This window comes from Oncorhynchus gorbuscha, linkage group LG24 (genome assembly GCF_021184085.1).
Source record: "Oncorhynchus gorbuscha isolate QuinsamMale2020 ecotype Even-year linkage group LG24, OgorEven_v1.0, whole genome shotgun sequence".
NCBI classification, from domain to species: Eukaryota; Metazoa; Chordata; class Actinopteri; order Salmoniformes; family Salmonidae; genus Oncorhynchus; species Oncorhynchus gorbuscha.
The window spans coordinates 54,204,354-54,224,808 of record NC_060196.1 but is presented as its reverse complement, the minus strand read 5'-3'; the positions used below and the strand labels follow the sequence as shown (position 1 = coordinate 54,224,808).

The 20,455-nt window shown below is 44.3% G+C and overlaps 1 protein-coding gene across 1 annotated transcript in view; it reads right to left on the bottom strand.

The window, feature by feature from the left end:
• The window catches only part of LOC124012998 (solute carrier family 45 member 4-like), an 80,355-nt gene that overhangs the window by 18,564 nt on the left and 41,336 nt on the right, over window positions 1-20,455 (bottom strand). Inside the window, exon 4 of the mRNA XM_046327102.1 lies at window positions 2,574-2,762. Within this exon, the coding sequence (XP_046183058.1) occupies window positions 2,574-2,762 (189 nt within the window). The remainder of the gene's footprint in view (window positions 1-2,573; window positions 2,763-20,455) is intronic.

Sequence of the window (20,455 nt, the reverse complement as noted above, 5' to 3'; positions counted from 1 at the left end):
TAACAAAGGGAGACAACGTGGAGATAAGGACAGCAAAATCTATATTTATTAAATAAGTAACTAAGTGTAATATACAATGGTGTGTGTAATCAGTAATCAGTAGTGTAAGTGAGTGTTTTGCATGCATGAATGTGATAATGCAGGGTGATGAAAGGTGCCAAAGCAAACAAACAAACAGCCACCAAGAACCACAACACAATCTACAACGGGTGTCTGCATGGAGAGAGTCTCCTCCATGAATGTTGAAGAGGTCTATTTATCCTGGGAGACACCTGGCCCAGGTGTTTCCCATAACCCCCTGAGACCCTCTCAACTCCGCCCACCGGCATCCTAATAAGAAAACAAGAACAAAGACAGAATACGGCAGACAGAGTGGGAGGGTCGTCACAAACCCATATATAACATGAATGCACACATTACTGTAGTTACTTTGGAAAAAAATAATGTTTTATCACACCCATTGTATACGCAGCGGTGGAAAAAGTACCCAATTTTCATACTTGAGTATAAGTAAAAGTGAAAGTCACTCAGTAAAATACTAATACTACTTGAGTAAAAGTCTTAAAGTATTTGGTTTTAAATTTACTTAAGTAGCAAAAGTAAATGTAATTGCTAAAATATACTTAAAAATATACTTTTGATCCACCACTTAGAATATATATATATATATATATATATATATATATATATATATATATATATATATATATATATATACTTATCTTCTTATGGCTGGGGGCAGTATTGAGTAGCTTGGATGAATAAGGTGCCCAGAGTAAACTACCTGCTACTCAGTCCCAGAAGCTAAGATATGCATATTATTAGTATATTTGGATAGGAAACACTCTGAAAGTGTCTAAAACTGTTTGAATGATGTCTGTGAGAACTCATATGGCAGGCAAAAACCTGAGAAAAAAATCCAACCGGGAAGTGGGAAATCTGAGGTTTGTTGTTTTTCAACTTATTCCCTATTGAAGATACAGTGGGATATTGGTCATGTTGCACTTCCTAAGGCTTCCACTAGATGTCAACAGTCTTTAGAACCTTGTTTGATGCCTCTACTGTGAAGTGGGGCTCATAAGGGCTGTTTGAGCCAGGTGTCTGGCAGAGTGTCATGAGCTCGTGACGTGAGAGCGAGCTCTGTTCCATTGCATTTCTACAGACAAAGGAATTCTCCGGTTGGAACATTATTGAAGATTTATGTTAAAAACATCCTAAAGATTGATTGTATACTTTGTTTGACATGTTTCTACGGACTGTAACGGAACTGTTTGACTTTTCGTCTGCTCATGCGTCATGAATTTGGATTTGTGAACTGAATGCACTAACAAAAGGAGATATTGAGACATAAAGATGAACTTTATCGAAAAAAATAAAAATATTTATTGTGGAACTGGGATTCCTGGGAGTGTATTCTGATGAAGATCATCAAATGTCATTTTATATTTATAATGCTATTTCTGATATCTATTTGGGTTGTTTTAGTCTCTGAGCGTCGTACTCAGATTATTGCCTGGTTTGCTTGTTTTTTTCCCCCAAATCTGACACAGCGGTTGCTTTAAGGAGAAGTGTATCTAAAGTTCCATGTATAACACTTGTATTTTCATCAACATTTATGATAAGTATTTCTGTAAATTGATGTGGCTCTCTGCAAAATCACTGGATGCTTTTGGAACTACTGAACATAACGCGCCAATGTATACTGATATTTTTTATATAAATATGAACTTTATCGAACAAAACATACATGTATTGTGTAACATGAAGTCCTATGAGTGTCATCTGATGAATATCATCAAAGGTTAGTGATTAATTCTATCTCTATTTCTGATTTTTGTGACTCCTCTCTTTGGCTGGAAAAATGGCTGTGTTTTTCTGTGACTTGGCTCTGACCTAACATAATCGTTTGTTGTGCTTGCGCTGTAAAGCCGATTTGAAACCGGACACTGTGGTGGGATTAACAAGAAGTGTATCTTTAAAATGGTGTGAAATACTTATATGTTTGTGGAATTTTAATTATGAGATTTCTGTTGTTAGAATTTGGCGCCCTGTACTTTCACTGGCTGTTGTCATATCGATCGATTAGCGGGATCTCAGCCCAAAGAGGTTTTTAAGTATCAAAAGAAAAGTATAGATCATTTAAAATTCCTTATATTATGCAAACCAAACAGCACGATTCTTTTGTTTTTTAATTTACAAACAAAGCATTTGTGTTTAGCCTGTTTAGTGTTTAGTGAGTCCGCCAGATCAGAAGCAGTCGGAATGACCAGGAATTTTCTTTTTAAGTGCGTGAATCAGACCGTTTTCCTGTCCTGCTAAGCATTCAAAATGTACCGAGTACTTTTGGGTGTAGAAAGTACATTATTTATTTAGGAATGTAGTGGAGTAAAAGCAAAAGTTGTCAAAAATATAAATAGTAAAGTAAAGTACAGACACCCCAAAAAAATACTTAAGTAGTGCTTTAAAGTATTTTTACTTAAGTACTTTACATCACTGGGTCTGATATACCATGGCTGTCAGCCAATCAGCATTCAGGGCTCGAACCACCCAGTTTATAATATATTATTTGTTACCTATGAGTGACCCGTTGAGGAAGAGTGCCACTCCAAACAGCACGCCCACACACAGGGCCAGGATGAAAGGACGTCGCCGGCCCCATTTCAAGGTGCAGCGATCGCTGGCTGAGCCAATCAGAGGTGTGAAGATTAGGCCCAGGATGGGGCTCAGGAACCATGTCAGGCTGTAATACTGTTCTGGAAGACCTGGAGATCGACAGGAAACGAGAAGGGGGTTAGGGTTTATCATCAAATATAAACGCAACATGTAAAGCATTGGTCCCATGTTTCATTAGTGGAAATAAAAGATCCCCGAATTATTCCATACACACAAAAAGCTGATTACACACACTCATTTTCTCTGGGCTATTAAGGCTACCTGCATCTTGGTCAAAGTAGCCCTTTTACGTAGTGTTACTTGCTGAATGACAAAGCAGATTCGGTGAAGTGTGCCAATTCACTGGCTACTACGCAGGCACAGAACAGAGTCCTGGTGTACATAAATGGGGTAGCCTACATGCTAGTAATATGCAAGTAACAACACCATCTTAGAAGGACACTTGTGGGTGATTGTCATTCATCCATCGTCTTATCCAACAAACTGATATTTGGAAACATTTTGTCACAATGAATCATACCAGCTGTCTGTTCTGTGTTTAAGATCCATTCAAGTGCAATATGTTAGATGAGGCCTATTCTGCCTACTATTCTTTTGGCCAAGTGGCGTTTGATTTGGCGCCATCCAGTGGCTGTTTCGTGTAGCAGCAGCTAGCGTGTACTCCGCTGTGCTACTTCTTTGTTGGTGGTAAAACAGGAAAAATAGGAAATGATGCAGTTCATGATGTTGGAAAAGAGTGACATAATGCGGAGGTTTATCTTCTGCCATCCTTCTTGTTAAGCCTTTGTTAAGCATGGCCTGTAAGTACAAATAATTTCTAAGATGTTCATCTTTTAGTATTCTAAGTATTTTCTGCAGGTCATGTTTTAATTCTGAGTTAAGTAAATCGATTACATGTATCCCCTCGTTAGCCTAGCCTGCTTGTTAAGTGCTGTTTTTGGAGCTAGCTTCTCCCTACATGTGATTTCTCTTCACACTTAAGTTAGTTTACATGTTATATAAATACTAATCCTATTTAGAACAATATTCAAGAATGATATGTTTTCTATGTACAGTGTTGGTCAAGTATTGTTTTGTTCACTATGTGACTATGATACATCGGTTAGACTCGGTTGTGCATTAATAATGCTTTTTAGTCTGAGATGCTCCAATGACTTCATTTTTACACCGTTTCAACTATAAAACTGGAGGGTTATGGAAAGCCTATCCCTGACTCTGGTTAAGTTCTTGATTGGAGTTTGGCTGGCTGTCACATTATGGTTGCATACACCTTAAGGAGGATAGTACTAGGCCACACCCTCTCACCGCGTTAGACGAGGCCACACCCCGTCACTGTGTTAGACGAGGCCACACCCCCTCACCGTGTTAGACGAGGCCACACCCAGTCACTGTGTTAGACGAGGCCACACCCCCTCCCCTTGTTAGTCGGTGAGAGGCCACACCCCCCACATTTTCAATGAAGCAAAGTGATGATTTATAATATAAAACTTTGCCAGTGAGAACAAATCTCACATTTCATTCTAAGAACTCTGGAATCAGCTAAAAGATGAAATAAAAAGAGTAGGCTACTCTTATACCTGCTCAGAAAATGTTATAACTTTCCAACTGGGAACACACTGGTCGAATCAATGTTGTTTCCACTTTAGTGGATTATGGTCTTATCAGAGTTTAGACTAGTGGGTTATGGTCTTATCAGAGTGTAGACTAGTGGGTTATGGCCTTATCAGAATGTAGACTAGTGGGTTATGGTCTTATCAGAGTGTAGACTAGCGGGTTATGGTCTTATCAGAATGTAGACTAGTGGGTTATGGTCTTATCAGAATGTAGACTAGTGGGTTATGGTCTTATCAGAATGTAGACTAGTGGGTTGTGGCCTTTTCAGAATGTAGACTAGTGGGTTATGGTCTTATCAGAATGTAGACTAGTGGGTTGTGGCCTTTTCAGAATGTAGACTAGTGGGTTATGGTCTTATCAGAGTGTAGACTAGTGGGTTATGGTCTTATCAGAGTGTAGACTAGTGGGTTATGGCCTTTTCAGAATGTAGACTAGTGGGTTATGGTCTTATCAGAGTGTAGACTAGTGGGTTATGGTCTTATCAGAGTGTAGACTAGTGGGTTATGGTCTTATCAGAGTGTAGACTAGTGGGTTATGGTCTTATCAGAGTGTAGACTAGTGGGTTATGGTCTTATCAGAGTGTAGACTAGTGGGTTATGGTCTTATCAGAATGTAGACTAGTGGGTTGTGGCCTTTTCAGAATGTAGACTAGTGGGTTATGGTCTTATCAGAGTGTAGACTAGTGGGTTATGGTCTTATCAGAGTGTAGACTAGTGGGTTGTGGCCTTTTCAGAATGTAGACTAGTGGGTTATGGTCTTATCAGAGTGTAGACTAGTGGGTTATGGTCTTATCAGAGTGTAGACTAGTGGGTTATGGTCTTATCAGAGTGTAGACTAGTGGGTTATGGTCTTATCAGAGTGTAGACTAGTGGGTTATGGTCTTATCAGAGTGTAGACTAGTGGGTTATGGTCTTATCAGAGTGTAGACTAGTGGGTTATGGCCTTTTCAGAATGTAGACTAGTGGGTTATGGTCTTATCAGAGTGTAGACTAGTGGGTTATGGTCTTATCAGAGTGTAGACTAGTGGGTTATGGTCTTATCAGAGTGTAGACTAGTGGGTTATGGCCTTTTCAGAATGTAGACTAGTGGGTTATGGTCTTATCAGAATGTAGACTAGTGGGTTATGGTCTTATCAGAGTGTAGACTAGTGGGTTATGGCCTTTTCAGAATGTAGACTAGTGGGTTATGGTCTTATCAGAATGTAGACTAGTGGGTTATGGTCTTATCAGAATGTAGACTAGTGGGTTATGGTCTTATCAGAGTGTAGACTAGTGGGTTGTGGCCTTTTCAGAATGTAGACTAGTGGGTTGTGGCCTTTTCAGAATGTAGACTAGTGGGTTATGGTCTTATCAGAATGTAGACTAGTGGGTTATGGTCTTATCAGAGTGTAGACTAGTGGGTTATGGTCTTATCAGAATGTAGACTAGTGGGTTATGGTCTTATCAGAATGTAGACTAGCGGGTTATGGTCTTATCAGAATGTAGACTAGTGGGTTATGGTCTTATCAGAATGTAGACTAGTGGGTTATGGTCTTATCAGAGTGTAGACTAGTGGGTTATGGTCTTATCAGAATGTAGACTAGTGGGTTATGGTCTTATCAGAATGTAGACTAGTGGGTTATGGTCTTATCAGAATGTAGACTAGTGGGTTATGGTCTTATCAGAATGTAGACTAGTGGGTTATGGTCTTATCAGAGTGTAGACTAGTGGGTTGTGGCCTTTTCAGAATGTAGACTAGTGGGTTGTGGTCTTTTCAGAATGTAGACTAGTGGGTTGTGGCCTTATCAGAATGTAGACTAGTGGGTTATGGTCTTATCAGAGTGTAGACTAGTGGGTTATAGCCTTATCAGAATGTAGACTAGTGGGTTATGGTCTTATCAGAATGTAGACTAGTGGGTTATGGTCTTATCAGAATGTAGACTAGTGGGTTATGGTCTTATCAGAATGTAGACTAGTGGGTTATGGTCTTATCAGAGTGTAGACTAGTGGGTTGTGGCCTTTTCAGAATGTAGACTAGTGGGTTGTGGCCTTTTCAGAATGTAGACTAGTGGGTTATGGTCTTATCAGAGTGTAGACTAGTGGGTTGTGGCCTTTTCAGAATGTAGACTAGTGGGTTATGGTCTTATCAGAATGTAGACTAGTGGGTTATGGTCTTATCAGAATGTAGACTAGTGGGTTATGGTCTTATCAGAATGTAGACTAGTGGGTTATGGTCTTATCAGAATGTAGACTAGTGGGTTATGGTCTTATCAGAATGTAGACTAGTGGGTTATGGTCTTATCAGAGTGTAGACTAGTGGGTTGTGGCCTTTTCAGAATGTAGACTAGTGGGTTGTGGTCTTTTCAGAATGTAGACTAGTGGGTTGTGGCCTTATCAGAATGTAGACTAGTGGGTTATGGTCTTATCAGAGTGTAGACTAGTGGGTTATAGCCTTATCAGAATGTAGACTAGTGGGTTATGGTCTTATCAGAGTGGAGACTAGTGGGTTATGGTCTTATCAGAATGTAGACTAGTGGGTTATGGTCTTATCAGAGTGTAGACTAGTGGGTTGTGGTCTTATCAGAATGTAGACTAGTGGGTTATGGTCTTATCAGAGTGTAGACTAGTGGGTTATGGTCTTATCAGAGTGTAGACTAGTGGGTTATGGTCTTATCAGAGTGTAGACTAGTGGGTTATGGTCTTATCAGAATGTAGACTAGTGGGTTATGGTCTTATCAGAATGTAGACTAGTGGGTTATGGTCTTATCAGAGTGTAGACTAGTGGGTTATGGTCTTATCAGAATGTAGACTAGTGGGTTATGGTCTTATCAGAATGTAGACTAGTGGGTTATGGTCTTATCAGAGTGTAGACTAGTGGGTTGTGGCCTTTTCAGAATGTAGACTAGTGGGTTGTGGCCTTTTCAGAATGTAGACTAGTGGGTTATGGTCTTATCAGAGTGTAGACTAGTGGGTTGTGGCCTTTTCAGAATGTAGACTAGTGGGTTATGGTCTTATCAGAATGTAGACTAGTGGGTTATGGTCTTATCAGAATGTAGACTAGTGGGTTATGGTCTTATCAGAATGTAGACTAGTGGGTTATGGTCTTATCAGAATGTAGACTAGTGGGTTATGGTCTTATCAGAATGTAGACTAGTGGGTTATGGTCTTATCAGAATGTAGACTAGTGGGTTGTGGCCTTTTCAGAATGTAGACTAGTGGGTTATGGTCTTATCAGAGTGTAGACTAGTGGGTTATGGTCTTATCAGAGTGTAGACTAGTGGGTTTTGGTCTTATCAGAGTGTAGACTAGTGGGTTGTGGCCTTTTCAGAATGTAGACTAGTGGGTTATGGTCTTATCAGAATGTAGACTAGTGGGTTGTGGCCTTTTCAGAATGTAGACTAGTGGGTTATGGTCTTATCAGAGTGTAGACTAGTGGGTTATGGTCTTATCAGAGTGTAGACTAGTGGGTTATGGTCTTATCAGAATGTAGACTAGTGGGTTGTGGCCTTTTCAGAATGTAGACTAGTGGGTTATGGTCTTATCAGAGTGTAGACTAGTGGGTTATGGTCTTATCAGAGTGTAGACTAGTGGGTTATGGTCTTATCAGAGTGTAGACTAGTGGGTTATGGTCTTATCAGAATGTAGACTAGTGGGTTATGGTCTTATCAGAGTGTAGACTAGTGGGTTATGGTCTTATCAGAGTGTAGACTAGTGGGTTATGGTCTTATCAGAGTGTAGACTAGTGGGTTATGGTCTTTTCAGAATGTAGACTAGCGGGTTATGGTCTTATCAGAGTGTAGACTAGCGGGTTATGGTCTTATCAGAGTGTAGACTAGTGGGTTATGGTCTTATCAGAGTGTAGACTAGTGGGTTATGGTCTTATCAGAGTGTAGACTAGTGGGTTATGGTCTTATCAGAGTGTAGACTAGTGGGTTATGGTCTTATCAGAGTGTAGACTAGTGGGTTATAGCCTTTTCAGAATGTAGACTAGCGGGTTATGGTCTTTTCAGAATGTAGACTAGTGGGTTGTGGTCTTTTCAGAATGTAGACTAGTGGGTTGTGGCCTTATCAGAATGTAGACTAGTGGGTTATGGTCTTATCAGAGTGTAGACTAGTGGGTTATAGCCTTATCAGAATGTAGACTAGTGGGTTATGGTCTTATCAGAGTGTAGACTAGTGGGTTATGGTCTTATCAGAATGTAGACTAGTGGGTTATGGTCTTATCAGAGTGTAGACTAGTGGGTTATGGTCTTATCAGAATGTAGACTAGTGGGTTATGGTCTTATCAGAATGTAGACTAGTGGGTTATGGTCTTATCAGAGTGTAGACTAGTGGGTTATGGTCTTATCAGAATGTAGACTAGTGGGTTATGGTCTTATCAGAGTGTAGACTAGTGGGTTATGGTCTTATCAGAGTGTAGACTAGTGGGTTATGGTCTTATCAGAATGTAGACTAGTGGGTTATGGTCTTTTCAGAATGTAGACTAGTGGGTTATGGTCTTATCAGAGTGTAGACTAGTGGGTTATGGTCTTATCAGAATGTAGACTAGGGGGTTATGGTCTTATCAGAATGTAGACTAGCGGGTTATGGTCTTATCAGAGTGTAGACTAGTGGGTTATGGTCTTTTCAGAGTGTAGACTAGTGGGTTGTGGCCTTTTCAGAGTGTAGACTAGTGGGTTATGGTCTTTTCAGAGTGTAGACTAGTGGGTTGTGGCCTTTTCAGAGTGTAGACTAGTGGGTTGTGGCCTTTTCAGAGTGTAGACTAGTGGGTTGTGGCCTTTTCAGAGTGTAGACTAGTGGGTTATGGTCTTTTCAGAGTGTAGACTAGTGGGTTATGGTCTTATCAGAGTGTAGACTAGTGGGTTGTGGCCTTTTCAGAGTGTAGACTAGTGGGTTATGGTCTTTTCAGAATGTAGACTAGTGGGTTATGGTCTTATCAGAATGTAGACTAGGGGGTTATGGTCTTATCAGAATGTAGACTAGGGGGTTATGGTCTTATCAGAATGTAGACTAGTGGGTTATGGCCTTTTCAGAGTGTAGACTAGTGGGTTATGGTCTTTTCAGAGTGTAGACTAGTGGGTTATGGTCTTATCAGAGTGTAGACTAGTGGGTTGTGGCCTTTTCAGAGTGTAGACTAGCGGGTTATGGTCTTATCAGAGTGTAGACTAGTGGGTTATGGTCTTATCAGAGTGTAGACTAGTGGGTTATGGTCTTATCAGAATGTAGACTAGTGGGTTATGGTCTTATCAGAGTGTAGACTAGTGGGTTATGGTCTTATCAGAGTGTAGACTAGTGGGTTATGGTCTTATCAGAATGTAGACTAGTGGGTTATGGTCTTATCAGAGTGTAGACTAGTGGGTTATGGTCTCATCAGAGTGTAGACTAGCGGGTTATGGTCTTATCAGAATGTAGACTAGTGGGTTATGGTCTTATCAGAGTGTAGACTAGCGGGTTATGGTCTTATCAGAATGTAGACTAGTGGGTTATGGTCTTATCAGAATGTAGACTAGTGGGTTATGGTCTTATCAGAATGTAGACTAGTGGGTTATGGTCTTATCAGAGTGTAGACTAGTGGGTTATGGTCTTATCAGAATGTAGACTAGTGGGTTATGGTCTTATCAGAATGTAGACTAGTGGGTTATGGTCTTATCAGAGTGTAGACTAGTGGGTTATGGTCTTATCAGAATGTAGACTAGTGGGTTATGGTCTTATCAGAGTGTAGACTAGTGGGTTATGGTCTTATCAGAGTGTAGACTAGTGGATTATGGTCTTATCAGAGTGTAGACTAGTGGGTTATGGTCTTATCAGAGTGTAGACTAGTGGGTTATGGTCTTATCAGAGTGTAGACTAGTGGGTTATGGTCTTATCAGAGTGTAGACTAGTGGATTATGGTCTTATCAGAGTGTAGACTATACAGGATCTCACAGTAAGTGAAGCCCTGTTCACATTCTGGTTCAAGTGAACCTGATGGTTGTTGATGATGACTATGACCCAGGTGGCTTGGGAACCCAGAGCTCCACTGTGCCCCAAACATCACTACTTCCTGTTGCCTGTAGACGGACTTGCTGTAGACATGTCCTTATGACCCCTCAATGACCAATCAACGAGACATGACTTCCTCCTCAAGGTTTTAATTGAGGTTACTCACAGGGCCCCAAAACTGTGTTTCTGTAAATTGTTCACTTGTTTTGGTCACAACCTGCTGTCGGCGTCGGATACAAACACATAAAATGTCGCAAACAGATTTGAATCTGTCGGTAAGCAGTTTGTTTCTTTGGGAAAGCGGTCGGGGTAAACAGGATGTCCGATTCTAGTAAATAAAGACCAGGATTTTTCTCTCCACCGGGTCAAAGATGTGGAACAATACTGAGAGCAGTGTGACTCGCACTACTTCAGGATATATTTACTGTTGCCCAGCGAGACTTAGGACAGACAGATTTAGACCATGTAGGGAAGAGCAGAGTCACAAAACTAGACAGAGAGAGGGGGTGAGGGACAGAGAGAGGGGGTGAGGGACAGAGAGAGGGGGTGAGGGACAGAGAGAGGGGGTGAGGGACAGAGAGAGGGGGTGAGGGACAGAGAGAGGGGGGTGAGGGACAGAGAGAGGGGGTGAGGGACAGAGAGAGGGGGTGAGGGACAGAGAGAGGGGGTGAGGGACAGAGAGAGGGGGTGAGGGACAGAGAGAGGGGGTGAGGGACAGAGAGAGGGGGTGAGGGACAGAGAGAGGGGGTGAGGGACAGAGAGAGGGGGGTGAGGGACAGAGAGAGGGGGTGAGGGACAGAGAGAGGGGGTGAGGGACAGAGAGAGGGGGTGAGGGACAGAGAGAGGGGGTGAGGGACAGAGAGAGGGGGTGAGGGACAGAGAGAGGGGGTGAGGGACAGAGAGAGGGGGTGAGGGACAGAGAGAGGGGGTGAGGGACAGAGAGGGGGTGAGGGACAGAGAGAGGGGGTGAGGGACAGAGGGGGTGAGGGACAGAGAGAGGGGGTGAGGGACAGAGAGAGGGGGTGAGGGACAGAGAGAGGGGGTGAGGGACAGAGAGAGGGGGTGAGGGAGAGAGAGGGGGTGAGGGACAGAGAGAGGGGGTGAGGGACAGAGAGAGGGGGTGAGGGACAGAGAGAGGGGGTGAGGAGGGGGTGAGGGACAGAGAGAGGGGGTGAGGGACAGAGAGAGGGGGTGAGGGACAGAGAGAGGGGGTGAGGGACAGAGAGAGGGGGTGAGGGACAGAGAGAGGGGGTGAGGGGGGTGAGGGAGAGAGAGGGGGTGAGGGATAGAGAGAGGGGGTGAGGGACAGAGAGAGGGGGTGAGGGACAGAGAGAGGGGGTGAGGGACAGAGAGAGGGGGTGAGGGACAGAGAGAGGGGGTGAGGGACAGAGAGAGGGGGTGAGGGACAGAGAGAGGGGGTGAGGGACAGAGAGAGGGGTGTGAGGGACAGAGAGAGGGGGTGAGGGACAGAGAGAGGGGTGTGGGGGACAGAGAGAGGGGGTGAGGGATAGAGAGAGGGGGTGAGGGACAGAGAGAGGGGGTGAGGGACAGAGAGAGGGGGTGAGGGACAGAGAGAGGGTGTGAGGGACAGAGAGAGGGGGTGAGGGATAGAGAGAGGGGGTGAGGGACAGAGAGAGGGTGTGAGGGACAGAGAGGGGGTGAGGGACAGAGAGAGAGAGGGGGTGAGGGACAGAGAGAGGGGGTGAGGGACAGAGAGAGGGGGTGAGGGACAGAGAGAGGGGGGTGAGGGACAGAGAGAGGGGGTGAGGGACAGAGAGAGGGGGTGAGGGATAGAGAGAGGGGGTGAGGGATAGAGAGAGGGGGTGAGGGACAGAGAGAGGGGGTGAGGGACAGAGAGAGGGGGTGAGGGACAGAGAGAGGGGGTGAGGGATAGAGAGAGGGGGTGAGGGACAGAGAGAGGGGGTGAGGGATAGAGAGCGACAGTGAGAGGGACAGAAAGACAGCTGGACAGAGGCAGAGAGAGGGGGTGAGGGACAGAGAGAGACAGTGAGAGGGACAGAGAGACAGATGGACAGAGGCAGAGAGCGAGAGACAGAGAGCGAGAGAAACATAAAGAGAATGACTGAGGGGAAAAATGAAAACTACCCACAGTGGGTAATAAGGACGTGAGAAGGGGGCAACCCACAGTGGGTAATAAGGACGTGAGAAGGGGGCAACTCACAGTGGGTAATAAGGACGTGAGAAGGGGGGCAACCCACAGTGGGTAATAAGGACGTGAGAAGGGGGGCAACCCACAGTGGGTAATAAGGACGTGAGAAGGGGGCAACTCACAGTGGGTAATAAGGACGTGAGAAGGGGGGCAACCCACAGTGGGTAATAAGGACGTGAGAAGGGGGCAACTCACAGTGGGTAATAAGGACGTGAGAAGGGGGGCAACCCACAGTGGGTAATAAGGACGTGAGAAGGGGGCAACTCACAGTGGGTAATAAGGACGTGAGAAGGGGGCAACTCACAGTGGGTAATAAGGACGTGAGAAGGGGGGCAACCCACAGTGGGTAATAAGGACGTGAGAAGGGGGGCAACCCACAGTGGGTAATAAGGACGTGAGAAGGGGGCAACTCACAGTGGGTAATAAGGACGTGAGAAGGGGGGAGCAACTCACAGTGGTTAATAAGGACGTGAGAAAGGGGGGCAACTCACAGTGGTTAATAAGGACGTGAGAAGGGGGGCAACTCACAGTGGTTAATAAGGACGTGAGAAGGGGGGCAACCCACAGTGGGTAATAAGGACGTGAGAAGGGGGCAACTCACAGTGGGTAATAAGGACGTGAGAAGGGGGGAGGCCAACCCACAGTGGGTAATAAGGACGTGAGTAGGGGGCAACTCACAGTGGGTAATAAGGACGTGAGAAGGGGGCAACTCACAGTGGGTAATAAGGACGTGAGAAGGGGGCAACTCACAGTGGGTAATAAGGACGTGAGAAGGGGTGGGGGGGCAACTCACAGTGGGTAATAAGGACGTGAGAAGGGGGCAACTCACAGTGGGTAATAAAGACGTTAATCTTGACACATCATTCTCATTTGACACACAATGGCGTCCCATATGTGGAACTGAACGAGCACAGCTGGCTCATTCATATGGCTCTGGTCCAGGCCTTACAGTGTGTTCAGTCAGTCTTGGTGCCAGCTCATATAGCTCCACAACGGAATCATTAGACACAAATGCTATCAGTGCATCTTGTGGAATTCCTTGGGTAAGCAAGGTGTCAGGTCAGTTTACCCTTCCCAACCCAATGACCATTAGGCCACAGTCAATAACAATGACATTTACATTGACTTGGCTGAGACACTTAAGAGGTGATTTATCGATGGCTAATGTCTGGAAGTGGATGGGACATGTAGAAGGACAAAGGTTTTTATGACTTCTACGAGGATGTTCTGTCCTGAGGAATGGAGAGTTTAACAGTCTAGAGTCTGGTCCGTCTCATGTGTCACAACACCTTATATAGTAGAGGCCCTGGGCTGCAAAAGCTGCTGAGATCAAAACAAGTGTCAAGCACACACACACACACACACACACACACACACACACACACACACACACACACACACACACACACACACACACACACACACACACACACACACACACACACACACACACACACACACACACACACACACACACACACACACACACACACACACACTAATTAACCAACTGTACACTAATTTACGCTCCCAGGATTGAGCTTTCGACCTGTCCATTCCTCCGTTGCTGCTGCCATTTAGATATAAAACAATTTCATCCATTACGTCACACTTCCCATCCAACCATTTTTATTAGAGGGCTTTTCTTGAGAAAATGAAACTGACCATAAATCATGTTGGGGTCTGAGTGGTTGGTGTGAAAAGTGAAAGCAAGTCAGGGACTGTAGGAGAGAGGGAGGAGGGCTTGGGGGGATGAAGTGAAGTAGTCACAGGCTGGATGATAGAGGACTGGCAGGAAACGGGTGCTTTCTGGGGCTGCGCTGCTGCCAGCTAGACTTGGTCAGGTGCATAACAGCCTGCCTGACCTTAACACTTGGAGGGAGAGAGACAGACAGAGGAGGAAACATAGCAGAACCTCAACAGACCAGGGTTACAGTACAAATCATTGTCCCAAATGGCATACTATTCCCTATATATTGCCCTACTTTTGATCAGAGCCAATAGGGCTTTATAGGGAATAGGTTGCTGCTTGGGAATCACCCATTAACAACTGCTAACAAAGCCCTCCTCAAGAAAAACACCTTGACAACAATCAATGTGTAGCTGAGATGGCTGGCAGTTTAAAATCCTTGGCAACAATCAATGTGTAGCTGAGATGGCTGGCAGTTTAAAATCCTTGGCAACAGGGACAGAGGGGTCTACATCTACACTCTTCGGGAAAAAAAGGTGCAATCTAAAAGGGTTATTCAGCTGTCCCCATAAGATAATCCTTTGGAGAACCCTTTTTGGGTCCAGGTAGAACCCTTTTGGGTTCCATGTAGAACCCTTTTCACAGAGGGTTCTACATGGAACCCAGGAACCCAAAATTGTTCCACCTGGAACCAAATAGGGCTCTCCTATGGGGGACAGCCGAAGAACCCTTTTTGCTAAGAGTGTTGGCTAGCAGACGGATGTCCTGTATGAATTATTTACAGGATGATTTCACATGCTGTTCTCAACCCTCACTGTGTTTCCAACAATAGAAATGCTGTTCTCAACCCTCACTGTGTTTCCAACAATAGAAATGCTGTTCTCAACCCTCACTGTGTTTCCAACAATAGAAATGCTGTTCTCAACCCTCACTGTGTTTCCAACAATAGAAATGCTGTTCTCAACCCTCACTGTGTTTCAACAATAGAAATGCTGTTCTCAACCCTCACTGTGTTTCAACAATAGAAATGCTGTTCTCAACCCTCACTGTGTTTCCAACAATAGAAATGCTGTTCTCAACCCTCACTGTGTTTCCAACAATAGAAATGCTGTTCTCAACCCTCACTGTGTTTCCAACAATAGAAATGCTGTTCTCAACCCTCACTGTGTTTCCAACAATAGAAATGCTGTTCTCAACCCTCACTGTGTTTCCAACAATAGAAATGCTGTTCTCAACCCTCACTGTGTTTCCAACAATAGAAATGCTGTTCTCAACCCTCACTGTGTTTCCAACAATAGAAATGCTGTTCTCAACCCTCACTGTGTTTCCAACAATAGAAATGCTGTTCTCAACCCTCACTGTGTTTCCAATGCTGTTCTCAACTGTGTTTCCAACAATAGAAATGCTGTTCTCAACCCTCACTGTGTTTCAACAATAGAAATGCTGTTCTCAACCCTCACTGTGTTTCCAACAATAGAAATGCTGTTCTCAACCCTCACTGTGTTTCAACAATAGAAATGCTGTTCTCAACCCTCACTGTGTTTCAACAATAGAAATGCTGTTCTCAACCCTCACTGTGTTTCCAACAATAGAAATGCTGTTCTCAACCCTCACTGTGTTTCAACAATAGAAATGCTGTTCTCAACCCTCACTGTGTTTCAACAATAGAAATGCTGTTCTCAACCCTCACTGTGTTTCAACAATAGAAATGCTGTTCTCAACCCTCAACAATAGAAATGCTGTTCTCAACCCTCACTGTGTTTCCAACAATAGAAATGCTGTTCTCAACCCTCACTGTGTTTCCAACAATAGAAATGCTGTTCTCAACCCTCACTGTGTTTCCAACAATAGAAATGCTGTTCTCAACCCTCACTGTGTTTCCAACAATAGAAATGCTGTTCTCAACCCTCACTGTGTTTCCAACAATAGAAATGCTGTTCTCAACCCTCACTGTGTTTCCAACAATAGAAAGAGCTAATATGCAAGCAGTGGGTCTCAGCCAATGAATAATTATGTGATGCACAACCAACCGAAACACAGAGTGAAGATATAGAAGCTGAGAGAGAGCGAGACAGCTTGAGAGAGAGAGAAGCTGAGTGAGAGTGAAGATATAAACTGAGTGTACAAAACATTAAGAACACATGTTCTTTCCATGACACAGACTGACCAGGTGAATCCAGGTGAAAGCTGTGGTCCCTTATTGATGTCACTTGTTAAATCCACTTCAATCAGTGTAGATGAAGAGGAGGAGACGGGTTAAAGAAGGATTTTTAAGCCTTTTAATACATGGATACGACATGGATTGTGTATGTTTGCCATTTAGAGGGTGAATGAGAAAGACAAAATATTTAAATGCCTTTGAACGGGGTATGGTAGTAGGTGCCAAGCACACCGGTTTGTGTCAAGAACTGCAAATGCTGCTGGGTTTTTCACACTCAACAGTTTTCCGCAAGTATTAAGAATGATCCACCCCCCAAAGGACATCCAGCCAACTTGACACAACTATGAGAAGTGTAAGAATATTTCCAAGATAAAGAGAGAGACAGATGACTAACAGCCAATAGAGGACTAAAGATCAATGGAAATAGTGTTTTTTTCTGTAGTAGGGGATTAATGCAGGGACATAGGAGGAATTTGTCTGTATATTGAGTCTGAAATAGGATACTTATCTGGCCATTGGCCCAGTTTTATTGCAAGGAATTCTAATTGGTCAACCACAGGCTAGGGCTGGGTTATAAAACTAGATCCTGCCCTTTGTTCACTGGAGAGAGTCTCAGGAGAGCATCACTGAGGACAGGGGAGAATGACCATCTACTTCCAAGCATGATTTCCTATTTGAATAAACCCTGATTTGATTTGAGGTCTGTGTTATTAAAGAATAACATAAACTGCTAACAAAAGCATTGGAGTCAACATGGGCCAGCATCCCTGTGGAATGCTTTCAACACCTTGCAGAGTCCATGCCCTGACAAATTTAGGCTATTGTGAGGGCAAATGGGGGGGTAGCAACTCAATATTAGGAAGGTGTTCTTAATGTTCAGACACATAGAGAAAGAGATAAAGAGAGAGAGAGAAAGAGAGCAAAAGAGAGAAAGAGATTGAGGGACTAAAAGAGAGAGATGGCAGTTTAAATGCATTGACACATTTGTAGCAGAGCCCCTGAGAGGTGAGAGCGGTGGAAGGGAGGGGGGGGCTGGCCTACATCGTGTTGGGATGTGAGTCATAACGTTTGTGTGAGGGGGAGTGTCCGTGAGGTGACTATTTAATAAAACGCCCATCCATTCCAGAAGAGATGCGTTCCTACTCACACAAACACACCAACATTTGATGGATGGAGGCAACAGAGCACTCGCTTCCCAGTTAAACAGTGGTGCGGTACACACTTAGAAAAAAAGGGTAGAGCCCTTTCAGGTTCTAGATAGCACCTTTTCTTCTAAGAATGTAGGGAGCAGTGATTAGAGCAGCCGGGTCCACAGTACTGCCGGGTCCACTGTACTGCCGGTTCCACTGTACTGCCGGTTCCACTGTACTGCCGGGTCCACTGTACTGCCGGGACTGTACTGCCGGGTCTACTGTACTGCCGGTTCCACTGTACTGCCGGGCCCACTGTACTGCCGGTTCCACTGTACTGCCGGGTCCACTGTACTGCCGGGTCCACTTTACTGCCGGTTCCACTGACAAAGTACTATAGCTTTTAAACAACTTCATAAAACCAGAGGAGCGAAACTTCAATTCATTCTGTAGCCTAGAGATAACTATCAACAATAGACAATAACACTGAAATACAATTAAGAAACTAAATGAACTGCATCAACAAAATGTAATTTTGTTACGCACTTAAGAAGTGAAATATGATGACAGGTGGAGGCTCCTGCCAATAGAGCCACCGGTGGCACAGCGGCCTGTCTGCCTTCCTGCAGTTGACATCGAAAAGGGTGATTTAATTACCGAGGGCGGTTTAAAGTGCACCCAGTGATGAAGAGCTTTGCCAGGCTCCGCCGACCGAGCAGAGAGCAGGTTATATCTGACTCAAATAAGAGACCTAGAGACAGACAGACGGACAGACAGACAGAAATCCCCCTCACGGCAGGCTACGTTGCAGCGTTTCTTTTCCGTGCTGATCTGAGGGTGTGTGTGCATGTCTGTGTGTGTGAGTGAGTGAGAGTGAGAGGGGGGTTGTGTTTGTATTGGTGCATTCATTAAGCAGCGAAAGGAGATGCTCAGGACCCAGGTTGGGGAGTCCGTACTGCCCTGTAATACAGAATAGAAGACAGCCAGGACAGGGGAGTCTGTACTGCCCTGTAATACAGAATAGAAGACAGCCAGGACAGGGAACTCCGTACTGCCCTGAGCTAGCTCAGCTGTCCCGCAGTATGAATCACACACACGCACAGCTGTTTGTTCCCCCTTCTTAGCGCGTAGAACAGTAGTGTCATCAAGGTGCCTTCAAGGTCATTTGCACAGTGCGGTAAGATGATGTATTGTGTGTTAGCAGTGTACGGGTGAATGAGAAGAGAGGGGCCGTCCTCAGCTCTGATTGACTGATTCCGAGCTGGCTTCTAATGTAACAAGGACATTTTGTTTTATGCTGCATACACTCTACTCGCATTTAAAACTGCAAGAAACACACACACACACACACACACACACACACACACACACACACACACACACACACACACACACACACACACACACACACACACACACACACACACACACACACACACACACACACACACACACACACACACACACACACACACACACACACACCTGTTAGTCAGCAGTGTTACATAATACTGCAGTAGTCAGTAGTCAGTAGTCAGCCACAGTCCTGGGACACAGGAGGGTTCTTCCTCCAATCAAACCCAGCAGAGACATGGTGAATTTAACACAGACGGGGACAAAATAAGACTAAATTGCGTCGTGTTGTATGTTTACAGAGTATTAAAGGGATACTTTGGGATTTTGGCAATGAGACCCTTTATATACTTCCGCTAACGTGAGTTAGCATTGGCTTGTGAAATTACCTCCAACTTCCTTCATACTGGACACAGAGACATAACAATGGTATCCACAACTTCATCTGACTCTGGGGAAGTAGGTAAAGGGCCTCCTTAACAACATCCCTTTAACACAGCCCCCAAAAAGTAAAATCAGACAGAAGATCACTAAAAATGAGACATTTCTTACATTATACTGCCATCTCCATGGACTCCCTCACAATACATAACTCTAAATTCCCTTTTTTACAACTGGGAGTAAACCACAGCATCACAGATTCTAGGCTAAAATGAACTGCTGCAGTAGCATCTGCAACGTTCTGTGACAACACAACAACAACAACATTACCACCCAGTCACTACACCTCATTAAACATTCTCTATTGGAAGCTAGTCAGACAAATTAGGTTCCCAACGGGGCTCCTGGAACGAAATAGGTCACAGTGTGGGTGTTTCCTGCTTTTGTGGGCACAGATGGCTCAAGGTTCGGAGAGTGATGACGATGGCTATATTGAAATAAAACAAACCCTAAATGAATAGGTCTCGCTGTAGCCAAAGGATCTGGGTTCAACAGGCACTGATTGTTTTGGAGAAGCTGATGAAAAGCCTCACAGGCCACGAAACAATGGAAGACAACCAGAGAGAATAAAGGTTGATTGTAAAGAGCGTGGTAATGTTTATGATATTAAAAAGAAAAGAGGCCAACATGGACCATAAAGCTCCTAGGCTTAATGGTTCCCATCAGGGTTGGGGTCAATTCCATATTCAGGAAGTACACTGAAGTACACTGAAGTACACTGAAATTACAATTCTATTCAATACTTTTCAATGAGGGAAAATGTGGAATTGGAATCTGGTTTACTTTCGGAATAGAAATGGAATTGACCCCAACACCAGTTCCCATCCTTTTATTACCAATGGTTTTGTTTCTAGTTGGCCTGTTATAGTCAATCTATGTTCGACCCATCAGATCCATGGTCACTGTGATGTCTAGGAACAAGACGTTAAGCCTAACACTTTGCATAATGCATTTTATAGTCAGAAATTAGCTAAAACTCACACTGACAATGATTAAAAATCCATTATGAAAGAGAGAGTGTGTGTGTGTGAGAGAGACTCGGCTCTATCTGTGAGATGTGGCATACCCATGAGGCACGGCACAGTGATGTCTGGGGGCTGGCAGCAGGCTGTGAGGTGCGTGTGTGTGTGTGTGCCTCAAAGCCTCTCTCTATCAGTAAGCTCCAGAGTCACGGAAGGTTCCTGCCCCCTGCCTGCCCACACACACTGCTTCCTGTGTGACATCACACACACACACTGCTTCCTGTGTGACATCACACACACA